We start from the raw sequence: 23,746 nt of genomic DNA on the forward strand, positions 1-23,746 counted from the left end.
CTATATTTTTTATATCCGCCCTTCAGTCTGTCTGTCTGTCTGCCTGTCTGTCCCATACATAGTTTTCCGGATGGTTTGTTTCGCAACCCCTCGAGATATTAAGCTGATATATTGTGTATAGCTTTATCAAGCAGATCATATTTTATTATGGTTACAGATCAAGTGTGACTTTCACGGCGATTTACCCATTTCTGACATAGTTATAGCCCTTGAATTTAGGAGATACGAAAAGTTTTGTTTTCCCGACTTATATTTTTATACAGCTTTATCATGTTCTGTTACAGATCATGTTTGACGTTCATGGCGATTTACTCATTTATCACAGACGTATGTTCTTTGAATAAGGCGATACGAACGTTCGTTGGGACACGTACAGGACATGTATTGCTTTAGCAGTACACTCAGGATGCTTTTTATGACTGAAACCTACCCCAAGTTCAGTCAGCAAACGTTTCGCTAATGTTCGCTAACTATTTGATTGGTTCCCGACGTGGGCAGTTGTTTTACCGCGAAGCGCATAAACTAGTTTAGTTGACGTTTTTCTCTGCTCGATCTAGTTGACCTCAGCTCTGGCGTCGTGTTTAAAATGATGCTTTCTTTCATGTCATGTCATGTCATAGGGTTTTACGTGCACATTCAGAACAAGCTGTTGTAGCGCACGCCTGTTGTGGGCATAAGTCCATGACAGGAAAGGTGGGGGAGGGAGAGGAGGGACCGCCTGCACTGGCAGGTGCAAGGGAGCACCAGCAGCCCGATCAAATCGGTAGCAGGCGGGTGGGGGTGGTGGTGGTGCTATGGAATTTGAATGGAGCAGTTAAATGCCAAAGAGAAAAGGGTGCGCAATTTTGATTGAGGGAATTTGGCGCAATTTTGAACGGTCGGTCGAAAGGTAAATGGCCGAGCTAATATAGGTTTTGATATTAGTGAATCGAAAGTAGCTCGTTAATTTTAGACCTTTACGATGCTGTGGTGTCTCCCTAAGTTGCTTTCTTTCGGCCATATGACAATTTTATAGTGTATAGTCGCTTATCGAATCCAAATATTTGCAAATCTTGTTATGTTCGCGATTTCTTGAATAGTATTAAACATAACTAATTGATTAAACGAAGGAAATGTTTTATTTGTCGACGCACTCAACACATTTTATTTACGGTTATATGGCGTCAGACATATGGTTAAGGACCACACATATATTGAGAGAAGAAACCCGCTGTCGCCACTTCATGGGCTACTCTTTCGATTAGCAGAAAGGGATCTTTTATATGTACCATCCCACATGCAGGATAGGACATACCACGGCCTTTGTTACACCAGTTGTGGAGAATTGCTTAAACGATACCACAGTACAAATGCATACATCGGTTATTGGGTGTCAAACAAAGGTTAGCATATGAATATTATGAACAATACAAATATTACCTTGGTAAGAGTATTTTTAAATTCTGTATAGAAATCAAAATGTTCAAAAAACTTTAAAATTAAGTTTGGGTGGAATTTAAAAAGATTCCTCCACATTAGTTTACCAAATACATAAGTGATCAAACATACTGGCAATTTAACACGATTTTTTCAAAATAATTTGTTTTGTTTAACGATAACACTTCACATTAATTTATCAGTAATCGACTATAGGGTTTCAAACATTTAATAATTTTGACATAATACTCTTGTAGGAAACCCACTTTCATTATTTTTTCCATTGGCAGAAAGACATCTTTTATATGCACTTTCTCGCAGACAGGACAGCACGTACCACGGCACTGGTTGAGACAGGGATAAACCTGATAAAATAATTGATCCATTGCCCAAAACACCTGAGAAGAGCGCTCTACCGACTGAGTTAGACCCCTCCCCCTACTAGCTGATATACATTCCCAGACGGCCAATACGCAAGTCACACACAAAATGAACTGTTTGAAAAATAAAATACTCCGTACCATGTGCGGGTTTTTTTTCGTTTTTTTTTTTTCATTACTGTTAAATAGAATCCTTATTTAGTCACCATTTGTACAATGGCATCAGTAAATCGTGCTAAAAGTATATCTGAATATGTTTGGTACATAACTAAAACGCTCTATAAGTCAAATAAGTGGGTTGATTTTAATTAATTTTCCTTTCTATTTTATTTGGTCCTTCTCTGGCAGTATCTCCTGTCGTTGAATTCCTTCCGATGTCTATAGATCCACATCCAAGTCCTCTTGGGTCTCAACCGCGACAGGTGTTTGCCTTTTTGTGGCCATCAGTGTCACACACCTACTATTTCTCATAAGATTTTACTATGGGCTTAGTATAACTATTTCGATGCAATACCCACACACCACCCCCACTCACCAAACCCCCACAATCCAAAAAAACACCAAAAATCCCACCACCTACACCCAGGATCGCGGGTCATTTCTGTCATTACCATATCCAGTTGTTGACCATCTTGAGAAGTCAATACAGCAGATACTCAATATCGCTATGAGCCTCTAACGGTTCATTAAACGTTTTTTTGTCTTGATGCTGATACGTAAACATGAACTCCTGTACAGGAATCCATTAATTGGACATGTTCTATAGGAAGACTATGATCTTGGCGTTGACCGAGACACGAAGCGATGGCGGACATGCACACGGCATGGTATTATAATCAATCATATTGAGGCTGCAGAACACCAGCTGGTCGCGTGGAGGTCTTCCGAGATCGCTGCTTTATGAAGTATCGAACCATAACTAACAGAGCAAATGATATTCTAAATAATTTAGCTTGCCTCAGCTTTAAGACTGTAAGTATAAGGAAAGCAACATACCGTAAACCATTAAAAAGAAATCGGGCCTTTTCGTGTCTTGAATAGAAACCGGACAAACTGAACACTGGAGAAAAACTGAAATTACTTTTTGGGGTCTAGCATTCTTGGGGTCCTCAAACAACCAAAACAAATTACTGTTCAGGGAGGCCAGGATCTTAGTTCGCTCGAGAATCTAGAATGCTAGTTCACCTAATCCTATTTCTCCTGAGAACTCAATATTCTATTTCGTCTGAAAACCCAGAATCGTAGTTCCTTGAGAACCCAGAATCGTAGTTCGTCTGAGAACCCAGAATCGTAGTTCCCTGAGAACCCAGAATCGTAGTTCCCCGAGAACCCAGAATCGTTGTTCGCCTGAGAACCTAGAACCTTAGTTTCCTGAGACCCTGCCTATATTCTAGACCCTGCCTATATGTCAGACAGCCTATATTCTAGACCCTGCCTATATGCCAGACAGCCTATTTTCTAGACCCTGCCTATATGCCAGACACAGCCTATATTCTAGACCCTGCCTATATGCCAGACACAGCCTATATTCTAGACCCTGCCTATATGCTAGACACAGCCTATATTCTAGACCCTGCCTATATGCCAGACAGCCTATATTCTAGACCCTACCTATATGCCAGACAGCCTATATTCTAGACCCTACCTATATGCCAGACAGCCTATATTCTAGACAATGCCTATACTTCAGACCCTGTGTATGTATCACGCTATACTATAATGTAGACCCAGCCAATATTCCAGGTCAGACTATATTCTAGACACTGTCAGCATTTTATACTCTGCACGTACTCTAGATCCGTCCAATATTCCACGATTTACGGTACCGACCTAGTTTGATTCGACGAACTCTTTAATTGTTAATTTTCAATCGCACAGCCAGACAGGAATGTTAAATAACATCGAAGCTGCTTGGCTAAATAGCATCAAGTATATCATCAATTATTATTAACTCATTCAATGCAAGTTTGTTACACCACGACATTGATGATTCGAGGTTTCTGGTACCTTAACTGTACCTGTTGTGTGTCATATATCAATATATTATACACACAAACACACACACACGCATGCATGCACACACATACACACACACACACACACACACACACACACACACACACACACACACACACACACACACACACACACGTACGTACATACATACATTCATTCTCTCCCACTCTGTGTGTGTGTGTGTGTGTGTGTGTGTGTTTGTGTGTGTATTCAACCCTACTGAATATGGAATTGGCTAAAAAGTATGGGGACTGTAACTTGTATTTGTATTTCATACTCGTTACTATATGGATATTTGCTACATTCTGTGAATTGTAGGCCCGAATGTCAAATATTGTTATTAAATCTTCAAATACACACACACACGCACGCACATATGCATACTAAAACATATATACACACACACACACATATATACATATACATATATATATATATATATATATATATATATATATATATATATATATATATGTGTGTGTGTGTGTGTGTGTGTGAGAGAGAGAGAGAGAGAGAGTGAAGATCTGAATAATACATGCAGAATAATGGTTAAAATAAATCAATGACTTTGTTAGAATGTTTCGTTAAGTCATTTGCCTTGATGGTATACCATTTCTACAGTAGTCTGTCGCCCGAAGGCTTATATAGTTCAGCTTTATTATAGTCATGTACATATTATGTATATAGAACTATGGAGACACAAACAAATAAACATAGCAACATGGAGAATTATTACAAATAAACAATGTAACTAACATGTGAGAGATACGCAGTTGGCATGCTTTAGCCCATGCTAACTCGATTCATTGGAGGGTTAAATAGCTTTAATATATACTAATACACACACACACACACACAGAGAGAGAGAGAGAGAGAGAGAGAGAGAGAGAGAGAGAGAGAGAGAGAGAGAGAGAGAGAGGGGGGGAAGAGAGAAAGAGAAATTCAGAGACAAAGTGAGAAGAGAGAGAGAGAGAGAGAGAGAGAGAGAGAGAGAGGGGTGGGGGCGTGAGAGAAGGGGAAGAGAGGGAGGAAGAGAAAGGCAGAGACAAAGTGAGAGAGAGAGAGAGAGAGAGAGAGAGAGAGAGAGAGAGAGAGAGAGAGAGAGAGAGAGAGAGAGAGAGAGAGAGATTGAGATTTTGGAGTTTGCGCGCGGACCTCCTAACCTCTTGCATGGGATTTCCGCAACGGCTTCCCACAACGAGTCGATTTGACCAAATATGCGTTGGAATGTCACCTAAATTGTACATCACGTTCTAAAGAAAATCGAAGGAAAAGTCGATGATCCATTCTAAATACTTAACTATTAAAACACTTACACTAGATTGCAGCTTTAACTGTATCGACAACCTATACTCTTTCAGTATTAACCATTTAGCTATGATACTACTTGACCGATTTACTTGTAACGAAATGTTACCTTATTTGAAACAATATTTGACTTCATTCTTTAGCCGTTCCAGTATTGGAACTAAGATTTAAGGTAAGAATGGATATCAATGACGAATTATTTACCTAAGCTAACCACAACCAACATACTAGTTACCTGCACGGTATTACGATTAATAATTATTTGAAAAAAAAGAAAGAAAAAAAACCACAAACACACACACACACACACACCCCAAAAAGAAATCCCACAAACAATAATAAAAAACACACATTTTCGATAGTCGATTTTCATATGATACTGAAGCATTTGGTTCTTATTTATATACTGACAACAAGATAGAAATATGAATGCTAGTGTCAGACTGTCAACTGCCAGCAGAAAGTTGGCCAACTCGATGGTTGAATTGTAACTTTCCCCAACTGCTAACTACAACGGGTGCACTTAGATTAACAACTAATGGGTTATACGACGAGATTTGAGTTGTAAGAGCGTTCAGACTAGCAACTGGACAGTCGTAGAAGTCTTGACAGTAGAACGTTGGCCAACTTTCTGCTGGCAGTTGATAGTCAGAACCTAGCACAATGGAAGAAGAAGGAAAAAATGTTTTATTTAATGACGCACACTTCACATTTCAATTCCGGTTATTGGTGTGGGACATTTGAGAGAGGAAATCCGCTATCACCACTCACACTTAATTAGTAGCAAGCGATATTTTATATTAACCATTCCATACCCAGGATAGTACATACCACGGCCTGTTTTACACCAGTTGTGGAACACTGGTTGAAACGAGAAATAGCCCAGTGGGAAAGTGTATCGAAAATAATACGCATCATCCACAAATTAACAATAACCATAGGTTTTAGTTTGCTGTTTCAAAGTTTAAAAAACACAACCTTCTAAAAAAACATTAACTCCCACTTTTAACTTTTATCATGTAAGAACTAAAATTTATACGTTTAATTAAACTAAATATGCATGGAGAAAAAAATGTAGTAGATCTGTCAGATCCCAGCCCCGAACAAATGAAATGAAATAAAAATAAAATGAAGTAAAACATTAATAATAATTATGGTTCCTTCCTCTTATCCCATATGATCAATTAGACGTCACACGAAGATTTGTTTTTAATTTAAATGGCACACAACCCCCACATGGAATAATTTCTGAAACTACCCTATCTGATATGTATAGCTGTATGTACGTGTATCTACTTTAACAGGACACGGTATTCATGAATACTATCATACTATCTATGCAAATTCGTGTTAGACAAGAAACATAACAACATATGTTACTTCACGGAAACGTTATCTGAAAACCAATGTAAAAATCAGCGGGATATTAATAAATCTCTGTTGAATTACTATCAGCCAATATAAAAATAACCCACAGGCTGACAATTGTGATTTTATCTTCCTAACACGTTTTGCCTTCAGGATGGGTGGCGTTGAAAAGGGGTGGGGGGGGGGGGGGGGAATTCGACCTAGACACGATAATCATGTTGTCTGTCGTTATAAGGTACCAAAAGAAGAGAGTTCTGTGTCAAATATTTACGGAGTAAAAACAGCTGCGGCTTTGATTGGTAGTAATATGTTACATTGATTGTGTGCAAATACTATTATCTATTGGCAATCAATAAATACGCTTTTATTTGTTATTAAGTTGTTATACGGTATACACCAGAGGTCGAAACTAGTGCAGCGTACCCCCAAAAGTGAGTCTGCGATTTTCAGTAAAAATTAGGGTTGCTAATTCGAAACATTAATTAAATATGTTAAATAATATGTGACCCCCCATTTTCTTACAGGTAGATTAAATGTGAGGTATCACACTTTTTATTCGTGTACTACATGGGTGTGTTGATACGCTGCATATATATATGGGTAACTTCGGTAGAAGAGTCGCTTATCGGCAAATTGACTATTATAATCCCGGTATTCAGTCTGTCCGATAGCGCGTTAACGTGGCTATGTTTTATTGCTGAATATCGTGTAGTCGCACCGAGTTAAGAACCGTGGCCAATACACGGGCTTCCTTTCATAAGGAGAAACACTCCAGATCCTGCTGGTGATGCATCATATCTAAACGACAAATATCATAACCAGGGCATTATTCTAGACACCACCGAAACCCCAAAATAACTAAATAGACTACACTAAATATAATAACTAACACTGATCATAATTTACACATTTATCCCCCCCCCCCCCCCTCCCGGTATTGGCTTAAGATTGGCCACGGCTAGATTTTTAATTTGCTGCCGACCACAAAAGGCAAAAAGGCACGCAAAAACAAACAATCAATTCCAACAATTAAATTCAACAATATCAATCAAGGACACATCAAACAATTCAATATCAATAACAAAAAATAGACATTACACAATTAAATCAACATCAATGAAAAAATCAAGGGGCCCTGTAAACAGCGGCCCCTTGCCTATAATAATCCAATCAAGGGGCCCTGCGAAGAGCGGCCCCTTGCCTATATAATCAAATCAAGGGGCCCTGCGGACAGCGGCCCCTTGCCTATATAATCAAGAGTTGAAAGGCCCCGAGAACAGCGGCCCATCACGTTACTATATAATATTCCGCTCCCATCTGAAGCGCATAGTATAATAAAGTTAGGGAGAGTTGCCCAGCCCTGAGAACAGCTGCCGAGCATATTTCTCCCCCATAAACGTTCCAGATTGAGCCTGTGTAGCGTCCTATGCCTCACCAATGTTCAATATCGATCACCATGTCACTAGCCGTGACTATATAATCTCGCTCTAAAAAACCCAGAGAAACCTCAGTAATTTCTGGGATGAAAGTCTCTGGAAAAAGCAATAGATTACTAAAATATTTGTTGGTATTATTTACACAAATATTGTTCCGGAAACTGTCCATATTTGGCCGCTCGTCGGTAGTAACAGCTACTCTCCCTGCGACATTTCTGGAGTGTGTAGGAGCATTCCTTTGTAGTTCTTATCTGAAACGGACAAATGGAACCAGCAGTATCGGGACACAACAATGTGAAACACTATATATAAAGACAAAAATCGAAGACGTCAGTATCAGAACCAAGTTTCCATCCATATGTTCTTGGGTCAGGGTGGGCGGGTGTCAATAAAAATTCTGAAAAAAGGATTAAATTAGTTATCTGTCTCCTGTCAATTCCCCGATGTCTTTGTTCGATGGCTCGTTTCCGAAAAAGATAGACTGGTCTCTCCAAACCAGATAGCTGAAAGATAAGACTGTTTTTTTTAATTGACAAAACTGCTATACTGCATTCTAAGCGACTGGTTACACCAGACCAATATTACGGCAGTTGCTATAATAACCAGATTTATTCCTGAATGAATAAATCCTATTATTCTAGACACCACCGAAACCCCAGAATAACTAAATAGACTACACTAAATATAATAACTAACACTGATCATAATTTACACATTTATCCCCCCCCCCCCTCCCGGTATTGGCTTAAGATTGGCCACGGCTAGATTTTTAATTTGCTGCCGACCACAAAAGGCAAAATGGCACGCAAAAACAAACAATCAATTCCAACAATCAAATTCAACAATATCAATCAAGGACACATCAAACAATTCAATATCAATAAAAAAAAATAGACATTACACAATTAAATCAACATCAATGAAAAAATCAAGGGGTCCTGTGAACAGCGGCCCCTTGCCTATATAATCAAATCAAGGGGCCCTGCGGACAGCGGCCCCTTGCCTATATAATCAAATCAAGGGGCCCTGCGGACAGCGGCCCCTTGCCTATAATAATCCAATCAAGGGGCCCTGCGGACAGCGGCCCCTTGCCTATATAATCGAATCAAGGGGCCCTGCGGACAGAGGCCCCTTGCCTATATAATCAAGAGTTGAAAGGCCCCGAGAACAGCGGCCCATCACGTTACTATATAATATTCCGCTCCCATCTGAAGCGCATAGTATAATAAAGTTAGGGAGAGTTGCCCAGCCCCGAGAACAGCTGCCGAGCATACTTCTCCCCCATAAACGTTCCAGATTGATCCTGTGTAGCGTCCTTTGCCAAATGGGCTAAGGATTGAATATCGTGAAGCCCACCGCCACCAATACATGGGCTTCCTTTCATAAGGAGAAACACTCCAGATCCTGCTGGTGATGTATCATATCTAAACGACCAATATCATAACCAGGGCATTAAGAAGAGTACAGAAATCGAATTTCTACACATGGCCGAATCTAAGAAATCTGTGATTTGCCCGAAATTTTACCCAGATAAAAACTGCTCGAATTTTCCCCACTGTTTTCCCACTGTTTTGCCCGAATTTGCCCCCCCCCCCCCCTGCCCCCCCCCCCCGGGTCGTACGCCCATGGTGGTGGGTTTTTTTGCGTTATTATCCTGCTGTGATGATGTATGAGGTCAAAACGACCAATATCATAACCAGGGCATTAAGATAAGTACAGAGATCGAATTTCTACACATAGCTGAATCTAAGAAATCTCTGTGGGTATTTTGTTTTGTTATTATCCTGCTGTGGTGATGTATGAGGTAAAAACGACCAATATCATAACCAGGGCATAAAAAAGAATATAGAGATCGAATTTCTACATATGGCCGAATCTACGAATTTTTGTTTTATTATTATTATTCTTTTGGTAATATATTAACTAGAGGATTACAAAGTGTATAAAAATCGAATTTCTACACAATACCGAATCTAAAAAAAAATCATTGTTTTTTGTTTTGCTTTTATCCTGCTGGTGATGTATTGGATTAAAACGAACAATATCATAACAAGGGCATTAAAAAAGAGTAGAGAGATCTATCGAATTTCTACACATGGCCAAATCTAAAAAATGTCAATGTATTAGGTCAAAATGATCAATGTCTCTCTCTCTCTCTCTCTCTCTCTCTCTCTCTCTCTCTCTCTCTCTCTCTCTCTCTCTCTCTCTCTCTCTCTCTCTCTCTCTCTCTCTCTCTCTCTCCACTAACCCACAGACAGACAGCCCAGATTGCTTAGGTGTGTGCCCAAAACATCTTGCTTGAACCTTAATTGAATATAAGGACGAAAATAAATATAAATAAAATCAATGAAATGGGGGGTGGGGGGGGGGGGGGGGTGTGGATTAGCCGTAATTATGGAATCACTTCGATAGACCAAAAATGGGTTTCTTTGCCATTCCAACAAATCCTTCACGACAATAAGTCTTTGTATGTGAGGAGGGGCGGCATTTAGCTCAGTTGGTTAGGTGCTCACTTGAGGTACTTGCGTTGCAGGATCGAACCACCTCGGTGGAAAAATTCAACTGATGAGTTTTTTCTTGTTCCAACCAGTGCACCACAACAGGTGAAAAGCCGTGGTGTGTGCTTTCATGTCTGGGAAAGTGCATATAAAAGATCCCTTGATGCTAATGGAAAAATGTAGCAGGTTTCCTCTGATGACTACGAGTCATAACAACCAAATGTTTGACATCTAATAGCCGATGATTAATAAATCAATTTGCTCTAGTGGTGTCGTTAAACAAAACAAACTTCTTGTTCGTGAGGAATTTAAAATATTCCTTGATGGGAGTAGTGGGTATGATATTATATGAGTACAAAAAGCGTGTAACTTGATCAGGTGTCTCAATGACCTGTGTATTTGACATTTAATATTTCTATAAAACAGAATGCAAATGTTTCATTACCTAAACATTCCCTTGCTTTGCTATCACGAGTGTTTTGTCTTTTCCTTTTTTCCCCCACTGTTTTTCTGCTATCAGTGAAGTATATGAATTATATCGAAATATGTAATTAAATCAGATATAATTTAGGTAGTAAGACCAATTATAATTTTAAATACAAGGTCGCGGGGCAAATTGCTCATCAAGGACAAACAATTTATATTACTATGTATTTTCCTCTTCAGCTAAGAAGGCGGGACGTAGTCCAATGATAAGGCGTTCGCTTGATGCGCGATCGATCTACGATCGAATACTGTCAGTGAAACCATTGTGCTATTTCTCGTTCCAGCCACTGTCCCAAAACTAGCATTACAAAGACCGTGGTATATACTATCCCATCTGTATGATGGTGCCTATAAAAGATACCTTGGTGCTGATCGAAAAGAATATTACGTGGAATCGTGACAGCGGGTTCCCTCTCTCATTATCTGTGTGGTATTTAACGATATGTCTGAAGTCATATAATATGACCGTAAATAAAAATGTGTTGTCTGAATCGTTTAATAAAATAATTCGTAGCTCAGTGGTAAAGCGCTTGTCTGATGCGCGGTCGGTCTGTGATCGATCACCGTCGGTGGACACATTAGGCTATTTCCCATTCCAGACAACGCACCACGACTGGTATATCAAAGACCGTGGTATGTACTGATATGCGTACATGTGTAAAGTTATTTATTAACTCGTGACGATAAAGTTAATGATGATAATGTTGCCGACGATTAATATGTTACTGATGATGGTCATATTATATTCCCGATGACGTTAATGATTAGTATGGGTATATTTTATGATGGTGTTGATGATGTTGACGATGCTGATGATAAGAATAATAGAAAAAACTATTCTCGTTTTGCTTTTTTATAGATGACATTGATGATGTTATTGATGATGATGTTATTGATTTTGAGGACAATTATTATGACAATGATGATGATAATGATGGTGGTGATGATGATGATGATGATGATGATGATGATGATACTGATACGAATAATAAAAATAAGAATAACTATTCTCATTTTACTGTCGACATATGGCATTGATGATGTTATTGATTTTGAGAACAATGATGACAATGGTGATGATGATGATGATGATGGTGATGATGATGATGATGATGATGATGATGATGATGATGATGATGATAAGAAGAAGAATAAAAATAAGTCATAACTATTCTCGTTTTACTTTTCCACAGATGGTTTTGGTGCTCACATCGAATTTGACAAGTTTGGTGACGGTCCTGGCCGCTACACCATCATGAACTACCAACTGAACCGATCGACGAGACAATACGAGTACCGCGAGGTGGGGCGCTGGGCCACGACCCTCGACATTGACCTGCAGAAGATCATCTGGTCCGGCGGAACCATGGACATCCCCAAGTCGCGCTGTAGCGAGCCGTGCCAGAAAGGAGAGATCAAGAACATGCGGGACGGCGACCCTTGCTGCTGGCTCTGTACCAAGTGCATGCCCTGGGAGTTCGTCATGGACGAAAAGACTTGCGAGCCATGTCCCAAGGGGAAATGGCCGTACGCCAACAAGAGCGGCTGCTTCGGCCTGGAGATCGAGTACATGACCTGGGGAAGCATCTACGCCATCATCCCGATGTGCCTGAGCGGGGTTGGCATCATGTGCACGGGCTTCACGATTGTGATATTCCTCTTCCACAACGACACTCCGGTGGTGAGGGCGTCTGGCCGCGAGCTCAGCTACATGCTACTGAGTGGGAGTCTGTTTTGTTACGTGAATACCTTCTTGTTGTTGGCCAAACCGTCTCCCATCATCTGTGCTGTCCAGAGATTTGGGGTGGGCTTTGGGTTCTCGGTTGTATATTCTGCCATATTGACCAAGACCAACCGAATCTCAAGGATATTCGAAAGTGCTAGGAGGTCCGCCAAGAGACCTCCTTTTATCAGCCCCAAGTCCCAGCTTCTCATAGCAGGAATACTGGTGTTCATTCAAGTACTGTTCACGGGGGTGTGGCTCCTGTTGGAACCCCCGGGCATGAGGTTACATTTTCCCGACGAGCGGAAGGCGCAAGTGATTCTAAAGTGTAAAAGTGATGACCTGTCGTTTCTAGTATCTTTAGTATATAACATGCTTTTGATTATTATATGTACTGTGTACGCGATAAAAACAAGGAAAATACCCGAAAACTTCAATGAATCCAAGTTTATCGGATTCGCCATGTACACAACATGCATTATATGGCTGGCCTTCGTTCCTATATACTTTGGAACACTCAATTCCTTTAAGGTAAGTTCCAAGTTTTGTTTTTTTGTTTGTTTTTGTTTTTGTTTTGTTTGATGACGAGTATGTATATGAGCTGTGGTATGGACTGCGAGAGAGAGAGAGAGAGAGAGAGAGAGAGAGAGAGAGAGAGAGAGAGAGAGAGAGAGAGAGAGAGAGAGAGAGAGAGAGAGAGAGAGAGAGAGAGAGAGCATGTAATGTATGCCTGTGTGTGCGTGTGATCGTGTGAGCGTCTCTCAGTACATACCGATACACCCCACCCCACCCCTCAACACACATACAAGAAACCACCTCACAAAGTATTTGACGCTCTTGATTTGGTGATTGTCTAAAAAATTCCCTTACGCTTTCTCTAAGTAAATAATGACTGTAAGGACCATCTTTTCAGCTCCACTTGATCCCGCCAGATATTGGATTGGCGTCACACTGTCTGTATTCATGAAACCCGTACAGGCCATAGACTAGCCATGACTCTTAATGTCCAGTTGCGACATGTAGGCTAACGGCTGGTAAACAACATTGAAACAACCCACCCCGCCCAGTGTGTAACTAACTTGTGCATGATACCAGGCAGTCAGTTCCACGACTATAGCACGCAACTTGAAACAAAAAGCATTTAACACACGGATCCTCTTTTATTGAAATAATAATATATTATAGGTACTATTGGGTAGACACCTAATTTGCCAGACTTGTAAAATATTACGAGATAGTCAGTGAGTACTACAATTATATCACACACTTTGAAGCAAAAAACCTTTAACACACGGACGGAGCCTGCTTTATTCAAATAATATATTATAGGTATTATAGGGCAGACGCTTAATTGTCAGACTTTCAAAATATTTATATATAAACATACACTCCCACACGGGGGCGGGACGTAGCCCACTGGTAAAGCGCTTGCTTGATGCGCGGTCGATCTGGGATCGATCCCCGTCGGTGGGCCCATTGGACTATTTCTCGTTCCAGTGCACCACGACTGGTATATCAAAGGCCGTGGTATGTACTACCCTGTCTGTGGGATGGTGCATATAAAAGATCCCTTGCTGCTAATCGAAAAGAGTAGCCAATGAATTGGCGACAGCGGGTTTCCTCGCTAATTATCTGTATGGTCCTTAACCATACGTCTGACGCCATACCGTAAACAGATGTGTTGAGTGCGTCGTTAAATAAAACATTTCTTTCTTTCTTTTACACCCCACACACTGGTATAAATATATAAAAACCATCGCTGCTGGTGCCCCCCCCCCCCCCCCCCCCCCCCCCCGAGCTTCCTTCGACAGTGTTAACGGAGATGTATGTTTATGATTTCTGTAACTCTCATCCCCAGTATATAAATCAGCTACGGCCCTGTTCTTCGTTGAGCTGCCGATAATACTGATTTATAAACTTAACTTCCAGACGTCCTTTTTATTATTCATGTGTATCATTAGGACACTGGCATCGTCCTGACTCCCATCAGTAGCAGACGATAAACGAGGCGTCTCCATTGCTCGTTCCTCCGGAGGATCAGGGTCTTGCAGATTGCTCTGATTCTATCTCGGCTGCGGCGGTCATCATCAGCGGCAGAACGACTGAGAGGCGAGAGGCACCTCTTGATTTATGTCGACTTACTGGGACATCGTACCTCGGTACTCCTTAACAAGGAGGTCATAATCAAATCTGTCAGATTATTTGATTTGCCCGAAGACAAGCTAAAACTCGACGAATGATCCCTGAGCAACAAGCCTTTAAAAAGAGTCACGTATTGAAGGGAGATAACTCAATGTCGCGCGTGTCATGTTTGATTCCCCATAAGGCCGGCATATTGCTTGATAAATCGCCGTGTCATAAGGGCTGAAATGGAACGAAGATTAATATGCCGTGGTTTAGATATAATGAGCCCGTTGTCAGTGGTATGATATAGCGGCTCCAGTCAGAACTGAAAGCAGGATAGTACTGTATATAGAAAAGTAAAGAAAAGGGATAATTTTCTTATCGACGACTCGGCAAATGTTAACCCACGGCTACTTTGATACCTAATATTATGGTTATTTAAACATTTGGTCGTTACAGAGAAAGGAGAAACCAGCTGTAGCCGCCGCCACATAGACTGCTCCTAACGATAAAGTCAGGTCAGGTCAGGTCAGGCCAGGTCATAGGTTTAACATTCACATTCAGAACAAGTTGTTGTAGCACACACTTTTCATGGGCGCAGGTATCGACTTTCGCAGACTCCTCCGTCCAGGACTGGAACAGGTTTAGGGTGGGTGGGAGAGGGGGTCGCTCGAGCTGGCATGTGCAAGGGAGCACAAGCATCCTGACCAGGATCGGTAGGGGGAGAGGGATGGTTTTGGTGCTATTGAATTTGCAAAAGTAGCAAGGCAACCTTTATAGATGCGCTTTCTCATATGCCAGTCGTGGGGCACTAGTTGGAAAGGGGGATAAACACACACACACACACACACACACACACACACACACACACACACACACACACACAAATAAAAAAATAAAAAGAAAAAGAAGATCCCAAGTCCACTGAGGGTTATCGATCCTGTGATCCATTGCACCTCCGCCGAGAGCTCTACACTGAGCCATAGTGAACGAAACCACTTGAGCACATTGATTTATTTATCACCGGCTATTGGATGTCAAATATCCGCACATTGATGGCAACACTGCTGCGATTAACAAATCACTGCATCTCTGCCATCAGATTCCCACTTTATGAGCATATGAAACGAAAAACGTGTTAACCCTTATATGGAGTGATTCATAAAAAGATTCCACATTTTAAAGCTGAATATCGGGAATGGTATGCATCACAGAACATTAAAATTTGGCACAAAATCAGTTTACTATATTGTGGTACGTAGCCCAGTGGTAAAGCGGTTGCCTGGTGCGCGTTCAGTTTAGCACCGATCCCTATCGGTGGGCCCACTGGGCTATTTCCCGTTCCAGCCAGTGCATCACGATTAGTGTATCAAAGGCCTTGGTGTGTGCTGGTGCATTAATAAATCAATTTGCTCTGGTTGTGTCGTTAATTAAAAAAACACTTTAACTTTACGGAACTTAATGTTATCATAACAATAGGCTACGGACAATCGTAGACAAAGATTGTGCGTCAATCAACAGTTGTTTTCAATGCGTTAAATACGTTAAGTAGTAGCTTCTCAATGAAATAGCATTTGTTGACACTGCATTTTATATCATGGGCCATTTTAAAGTTAATATGTATCGAAGTGATATTTCTACCAAAATTAGCTTATGTGCAGGATTTGAATGTTCTGTGGTGTACACCGTTCCCGCTATTGAACTTCAAAAGGTGAACCTTTTTATGATTAACAAATTTCTATAAATATGTGTTATGTCATGGGCTTGAACTTTTAGCGCCTCTAGGGTCTGCACGTTGTTTGTCTATCCTTCCTAATCATTCTATAACTCTCTTATGTCGAACGACCTTTTCGTGCATGTATGTAGGACTGTGTGAGTTAGTGTGGGTGGTTGAGATGATGATGCCATCATGGTGGTGTGCATTCGTCCCCATGAGTCGGTGAGCCCACTGAGCTATTTCTTTCTTGTTCCAGCCAGTGTTCCACGAGTGGCATATCAAAGGCCGTGGTATGTACTATCTTGTCTGTGGGGTAGTGCATATAAAATATCCCTTGTTGCATTAGAAAAATATGTAGCAGGTTTCCTCTGATGACTACGAGTCAGAATTACCAATGTTTGGCATCCAGTAGCCGATGATTAATCAATCAATGTGCTCTAGTGGTGTTTTTAAACAAAACAAGCTTCTTCGTCGCCATGAGAAAAGTCAAGGCTGTCGGAGGATATGGTGCTAGGCGAGCAATCAGATGCAGTTTCAGATATAATGTAATAAACGCTTTATTGCAAGGCGATCAATTTACCTTTCTCCTAAAACTTTCTAGGCGAGTGTTGAGGCGAGCGGGAGTGATCACTCGCCTGACCTGGCCGAAAACTGGTGTGTATATCATATACTATATGTATAAATCTGCTTGTGTATGTTCTCCTTCGCAAGCCAACGCATAAAAGGCCGAGTTTACAACCCTACTGGTGTCGCCCATTGTGTATCTTCGTTGTTTTTCCCAATTATATCGTGTTGATATGCATCATCTAAAACAATTCAAATATTCGCTGACAATGCGCCAACAATAAAAGCTATAATTCGACGGGAATGTGACATGTGTAAGTGACCTTTATTTATTCAGTTCGTGATTTGGTTACAAAGCGCCTTGATGTGTCATTTGTAAAAGTATTCGTCAGAACACTGTCGGATATGTTTGTCTCCATTTTACTAATGAGTGTAACTGTTAAGAATTTTTATTTTAAGGGTGTTTGTGTATTTAAATTTACAAGATTATTTTAATGCGTGGGTTATAAATATAAATTAGGCACACAGCCCAGCGACTGCAAAATATGCCTTAGATTAAGATTTCTGGTGTCTAAATTTAAAACAGTTATACAACAGTTTTAGGGGAAGGGGGTTAGCTCAGTCGGTTGTGTGCTCGGCTGAGGTGCTTATGTCGCAGGATCGAACCACCTCGGTGGATCCATTCAGCTGAATGGATTTTTGTTCGTTCCAACCGTACATCACAACTGGTCAAAGGCCGTGGTATGTGCTTTCCTGACTATGGGAAAGTGCGTGTAAAAGATCCCTTGCCACTAATGGAAAAAAAGGTAGCGGGTTTCCTCTCTAATACTCTATGTCAGAGTTACCAAATGTTTGACATCCAATAGTCGATGATTACAACAGTTTCAAAACAGATACAGTCTCGAGTATACTTCTATAATTTAACCATTTTGAGATGTGTAGGCGATGTGGCAGCTTTAAAGGGACAGACCCTGGTTTTTAAACACTAAGACATATTTGTCACTATTAGAGCCGTTTATGATCACTGAAATCAAATATTACTTATGTTTTATTCTTTAGATTATCCATTTCCGTACAAGTGGTTCTGGTCATCCTGGTGTTTATAATACCACATAATGCATTTTTCACATTTTTAAAAACGCACGTGCGTCTGAGAAGTAATGATTATTGAATCGCATTTTAATCTATTTTAAGGGTATTTCAATGTCACAGACTCTATTGTATCCATATTTGTTACAGGTTTGTAAATTAACCAAGCTTAGTGTCCATTGTTATTGGTTGAAACTAGGGTTTAGGTGAAAAATATGCCTTTGTGTTTAAAAACTAGGGTCTGTCCATTTAACATGGAATTAAAGGTTACACAAATTTCAACTGACCATAAAAGTCTTTCCTACCACCCCTAATGTCACAATACACCCTTCGCTGAATCAGCCATTACTGACACTATTTAAGACATATCCACGCCATATTTTCTTTTAATTATAAAACAGAATCTTTATCATATTATTTTTCGTGGATCCTTTTTCTACAGTGTTTCTAAGGGTCGCAGAAAGTCAGGATTAGGGTCAACCGATATTAGGTACAATCGCCGTTGCATTATGCGTATTCTATTATTGGAACCAGTTATTAAAATCGATACTAGGAAACCTCGTGAAGGTGAGTGTAATAAGCCACAGTTCAATTTGTGTAAACACACGATGCAATATTAAGGGATTATTTTTTGCCGATAATTGTGTCTTAATACACCCACAGCGCAGAACACAGCTGAATATTAAAATACCCTACTGCTGGTTCTGCTTTTCTTAATTCCCAGATAGGTTTCGGTGGTGGAGTGGTTAAGCCATCGGACTTAAGATTGGTGGGCGTTGGGTTCGCACACAGGTCCCGTCCAGAGCGAGTTTTAATGACTGAGTGAGTAGGTGTAAGGCCATTATATCGAATTTGTTTTTCACCGACCACTAACCCCCTGCCCTAGCTGACATATATGTCCAGATGAGGGTGCTTGAAACTTACTAGAATATAAAAACGATACGCTAGTTAATACCCCCTAAAAAACATCTCAACTAAAAATGTGTGGTGAACGGCTTCTCTTTGGCAAAGCACTGGGGTTCGATCGTTCTCCTATATTAGACCAACCACCCTAAACGGATTTGAATGCGGTTTAGTGGTATGTAGAGTGCTCGATTGAGGTACAATGTGCCATAGGATCGATGGACCTGTCAAGACTTTTTCTCGTTCCAACCAATAGGTGTATTATTGGGTCTGTCATATATTTGGCAAAGCGTATATAAAAGATCCCTTGCTATTCAGTATTTGGATGCGGTTTAGTGGTGTGTAGAGCGCACGATTGAGGTGCAATGGCCACCGATGGACCTGTCGAGCCTTTTTATCGTTCCAACCCATGGGTGGGGACTGTTATAATATAGGTCATGTATTAGGGAAAGCGCATATAAAAGATCCCTTGCTATTGGGCAGGAATAGCCCATGAAGGAAGGTGTCTTCTGAATCTGAACTGCGTGTTGAAATAACCTTATGCTCGAAACCAACAGCCACATAGAGTTTAAAATGTACTAAGATGTTGCTAATCATATATCCCTACCCTTCATCTCAAAATAGTTAAATTATAACTACCACGAGCTCTATGTGGACTAAGTTTTATTCAGTAAATTTGACCACCCACGTTAAAATTCATAACAAAGACCTTAGTGTACCAACTTACCCATCACTATTCATTTATTTCTGTACCATTTTCGTATGTACATCTGATTATGGATCAAGCATGTTGTCCCATTTTTATGCTTATATCTAAGTAATATTCAAGCATGTTGTCCCATTGTCATACTTATATCTAAGTAAGATTCAAGCATGTTGTCCCATTTTTATGCTTATATCTAATTAAGATTCAAGCATGTTGTCCCATTTTTATGCTTATATCTAAGTAAGATTCAAGCATGTTGTCCCATTGTCATACTTATATCTAAGTAAGATTCAAGCATGTTGTCCCATTTTTATGCTTATATCTAAGTAAGATTCAAGCATGTTGTCCCATTGTCATACTTATATCTAAGTAAGATTCAAGCATGTTGTCCCATTGTCGTACTTATATCTAAGTAAGATTCAAGCATGTTGTCCCATTTTTATGCTTATATCTAAGTAAGATTCAAGCATGTTGTCCTATTTTCATACTTATATCTAATTAAGATTCAAACATGTTGTCCTATTTTCATACTTATATCTAATTAAGATTCAAGCAGGCCGTCCTGGGTCCCGTTTACGTAGCGATCTTGGCGCTAAGATCACCTTAATTCCATGGCAACCTTCTGCTTCGTAAAACGAGGCCTTGGACATACGTCTCGGCAAACTGGACAATTCTATACTAGGACAGAGGTTAATGGTTAAAAATCAGAGTTAAGATAAAGCTAACAGTTTTGTTTTTTTTCTTCAAAGATACCCGTAGTTCATTAAGCTCCTGGTGCGTTCAGTCCAGTGTTCCATGAACGGCTTTGATGCCTACCACGCTATTTGCTAATATATAATGGAATTTTTCCGTATTTGCGAAAAACATCCCAGAGTGCGGCACTTTGTCCATGTTAAGTGGTCTTCACAATGAAGTCATAAACAGTGATAGATGGCGCCGCGAGTCATTAAGCGAGAATCAAGCGCTACGAGGGTGGTTAAGTCAGGGAAAAAACACGCGCACTTGGACAGTTAGAAATCTGACGTAAACACACGCATGCGTGCTCATGGACGCGTACACTGGCACCGCACGTCTATTAAACCCAATTTACCGGGAAGGCGTAGCTCAGTGATTCAGAAATGACGCAATAATGGGCGATTTTCGTATCGAACGTACTTACAATAATAGTGTTCCACTTTGAGTAATGAAGATAATGGAATGCACTCATTTGGACATGATCATATCCCGCTTATGGAATACCTGTTTTCAAAATGAACCTGCAGCGGGGTTTTTGAAGGGAAGACGGTGTATGAATGATGGAGGCTTCTCTTACAATTCTGTAATGTCATACAACAACATATCATCCACGCATGACGGCCAGACAGTTTATGTTTCGACGTGTCAATATGACTTTATTCGGATGACTCAGCAAACTGGCGATCTTTGTAAAGCGTATTCGTATTTTATTTAGATAAACCATTATTGCATTATAAATTTTATCGGTGCACAAAAGAGAGTCCTTGGGAACGTTCGATGCCGTAATTAATTAAAATAATTAATTTTATTTATTTTTGTTTTACACAAGGTTGCAACTAAAAGTTATAATCCGATTATCGCAGCGAAAGTCATATCAGTTGAGCAAATATTTGGCTGGACCACAGAATCACTAATCACACGCAAACCATTTTCTCCGTAGAAAGAAGCATATCCAAAATATAAACCAGAAGCATATCCAAAAATGTATCTTAAATACACAAATATATATCTATGTAATGATACTTCCAACAGACCACACGTTCGCAAATTAAGCCTAGCCCAGCGTTAGTCGTTTAAGATGATCAAGAGGTATAGTTTTGTTACTCCCATCTTATTAGTGATAATTTGACAGCTACCTTACCATTCAACACCAACACCTGTCCATATACCTCCACATCATAGGACCTACCATCCGCGACATGCGGTTGTCTTTTCTTGCTATTTTTCATTTCAACTTGTTTTCGTGCTTATATCCAATTACGTTTCAAGCACGCTGTCCTGGGCACATACCTCAGCTATCTGGGCTGTCTGTCCAGGACAGTGGGTTAGTGAGAGAGAAGAGGGTGTAGTGGCCTTATACCTACCCAGAACTCGCTCTGGGTTGGAGCCGGTACCGGGCTGCGAAACCTGTACCTACCAGCCTGTAGTCCGATGGCTTACTACCAGCCTGTAGTCCGATGGCTTAACTACTGCGCCACCGAGGCCGGTTGCCATTTTTCATAAGCATTTATTGTGGAGGTTTTTTTAACACTTCACAGAATGTTTAGTAGACGCAACCACCTACTATACGCTACTGACGGTCACCGTTAGTGCCGTGGGTAAGACCAATTTTATTAGCGACAGGGGATATGCAAAGACTATTGGTGCGCAGATTTCGTCCGTAGTGGCAATTGCTTTTCTTTTCTTTTTCCGTAGAGGAACTTGACCTTAAGCAGAAGATAGCATGGACACACCAGTAGAGGTAAAAACAGACTGCAATCACATGATAAAATTATGCATAGTTATTGAGAATGATAGAATGAAGGTGATAAAGATTTATTATCGTACAATTGTTGATTTGTCGTCACATTTCGTATCAATTACATAACATTTCGAATCAATTACATAACATTTCGTATCAGTTACATAACATTTCGAATCAATTACATAACAATGCAAAAACGATCGCCAGGGAACTGCCATTTAAACCACGTTGCTATGAAGGTGAATGCGTACGTATGCGTGTTTATGTGCTTATATGTACATGTATGCAGTATGCATGTATCTTTTTGCTCGTGTGTGTTTATGTACTAATATATCTGCATAGTCATTCATGTGGATGCACGTATTACAATTCACAGTTTCTACAAATGTTGCAGCTCTGTACTCATTTCTATGTACCAGTTTCTTTGTACTATATGTTTTATCCTCCAAAACTGTTGTGTTCCAACTAACACACTATTTCACAGTCATTGGGCTGTTTGTCGTTCCAGCCAATGCTCCACAATTAGACTAACAAAGGCCGTGGTATGCATTATCCTGTCAGTGGAATGTTGCACATAAAAGACCGCGTTTACTGAAAGAATAGCCCATTGTGTGTTGGCAGCGGATTTCCTGTCTCGTTATCTGCATTGTCCTTAACCACATATCCAACACCATATAGTCCGAATGAGAAAACTGTATTCCATTATTAAAAGCGTATCGTAGAAAGAACGTTAGTCAAAGGTGTGATTGCTACTATGATACAGGCACTCGTTCTTAGCACCGTAACTAAAATGTGGTGCATCGTTAATTATAATAATAATGTTTAAAAACCTATTTCCTTCCTTACTGACACTAATCCTTGTGTTTCAGATACAGATCACTACGTTGTGTGTGTCCATCTCCCTGAGCGCTACAGTTGCCTTGCTCTGTTTGTTTTTGCCAAAGGTTTACATTATCGTCTTCCAGCCACAGAAGAATGTTAGGAAACTCACCATGAATTCTGCTAGTTATAAAATGGCGCCCACTGGTTCTACGGGAACATCGAACAATTATGGTATGTATTTCTGTTTTAATATAACTGTTATATTACCCAGCGTGTTTTTAAAAAATAATCATGCTCAGTAGTCTATACCTAATAGTTTAAAGGGAGCCATGACTCTCGCGCCTCATCACTTCCCTGAGACTAGTTCGACGAGAAGAATATTTAACCCCCATATAAACGTGAAAAACAATTAGTATTAATATGGTAATATTTTAAATGATCTCCATAATCGACTTTAGGTGAGCAATAGGATAAAGTTTATATTTATATATTAACAACACCACCAGAGCACGTTGTTTTATTAATCATCGGCTATAGTGAATTTCAAACATTTGGTAATTCTGACAATTTGTCTTCATTTCATTAGCAATAAGGGATCATTTATGAGCACTTTCAAACAGGACAGCACATACCACAGCCTTTCGTATACCACTGGTTCGGATAGCAACAAACAAAAGTGGCTCCGCCAAGAGGGTTTGATCCTATGACCCC

At 40.2% G+C, this 23,746-nt stretch overlaps 1 protein-coding gene across 2 annotated transcripts in view; it reads left to right on the plus strand.

Annotated features, from left to right (window-relative positions):
* The window catches only part of LOC121369091 (metabotropic glutamate receptor 3-like), a 184,463-nt gene that overhangs the window by 143,077 nt on the left and 17,640 nt on the right, over positions 1–23,746 (plus strand). For both annotated transcript variants that reach the window (XM_041493940.1, XM_041493941.1), the window contains exons 3-4: positions 12,102–13,162; positions 23,083–23,266. In XM_041493940.1, the coding sequence (XP_041349874.1) occupies positions 12,102–13,162; positions 23,083–23,266 (1,245 nt within the window). The remainder of the gene's footprint in view (positions 1–12,101; positions 13,163–23,082; positions 23,267–23,746) is intronic.

The sequence above is a fragment of the Gigantopelta aegis genome, chromosome 3, assembly GCF_016097555.1.
Source record: "Gigantopelta aegis isolate Gae_Host chromosome 3, Gae_host_genome, whole genome shotgun sequence".
Classification (NCBI taxonomy): Eukaryota; Metazoa; Mollusca; class Gastropoda; order Neomphalida; family Peltospiridae; genus Gigantopelta; species Gigantopelta aegis.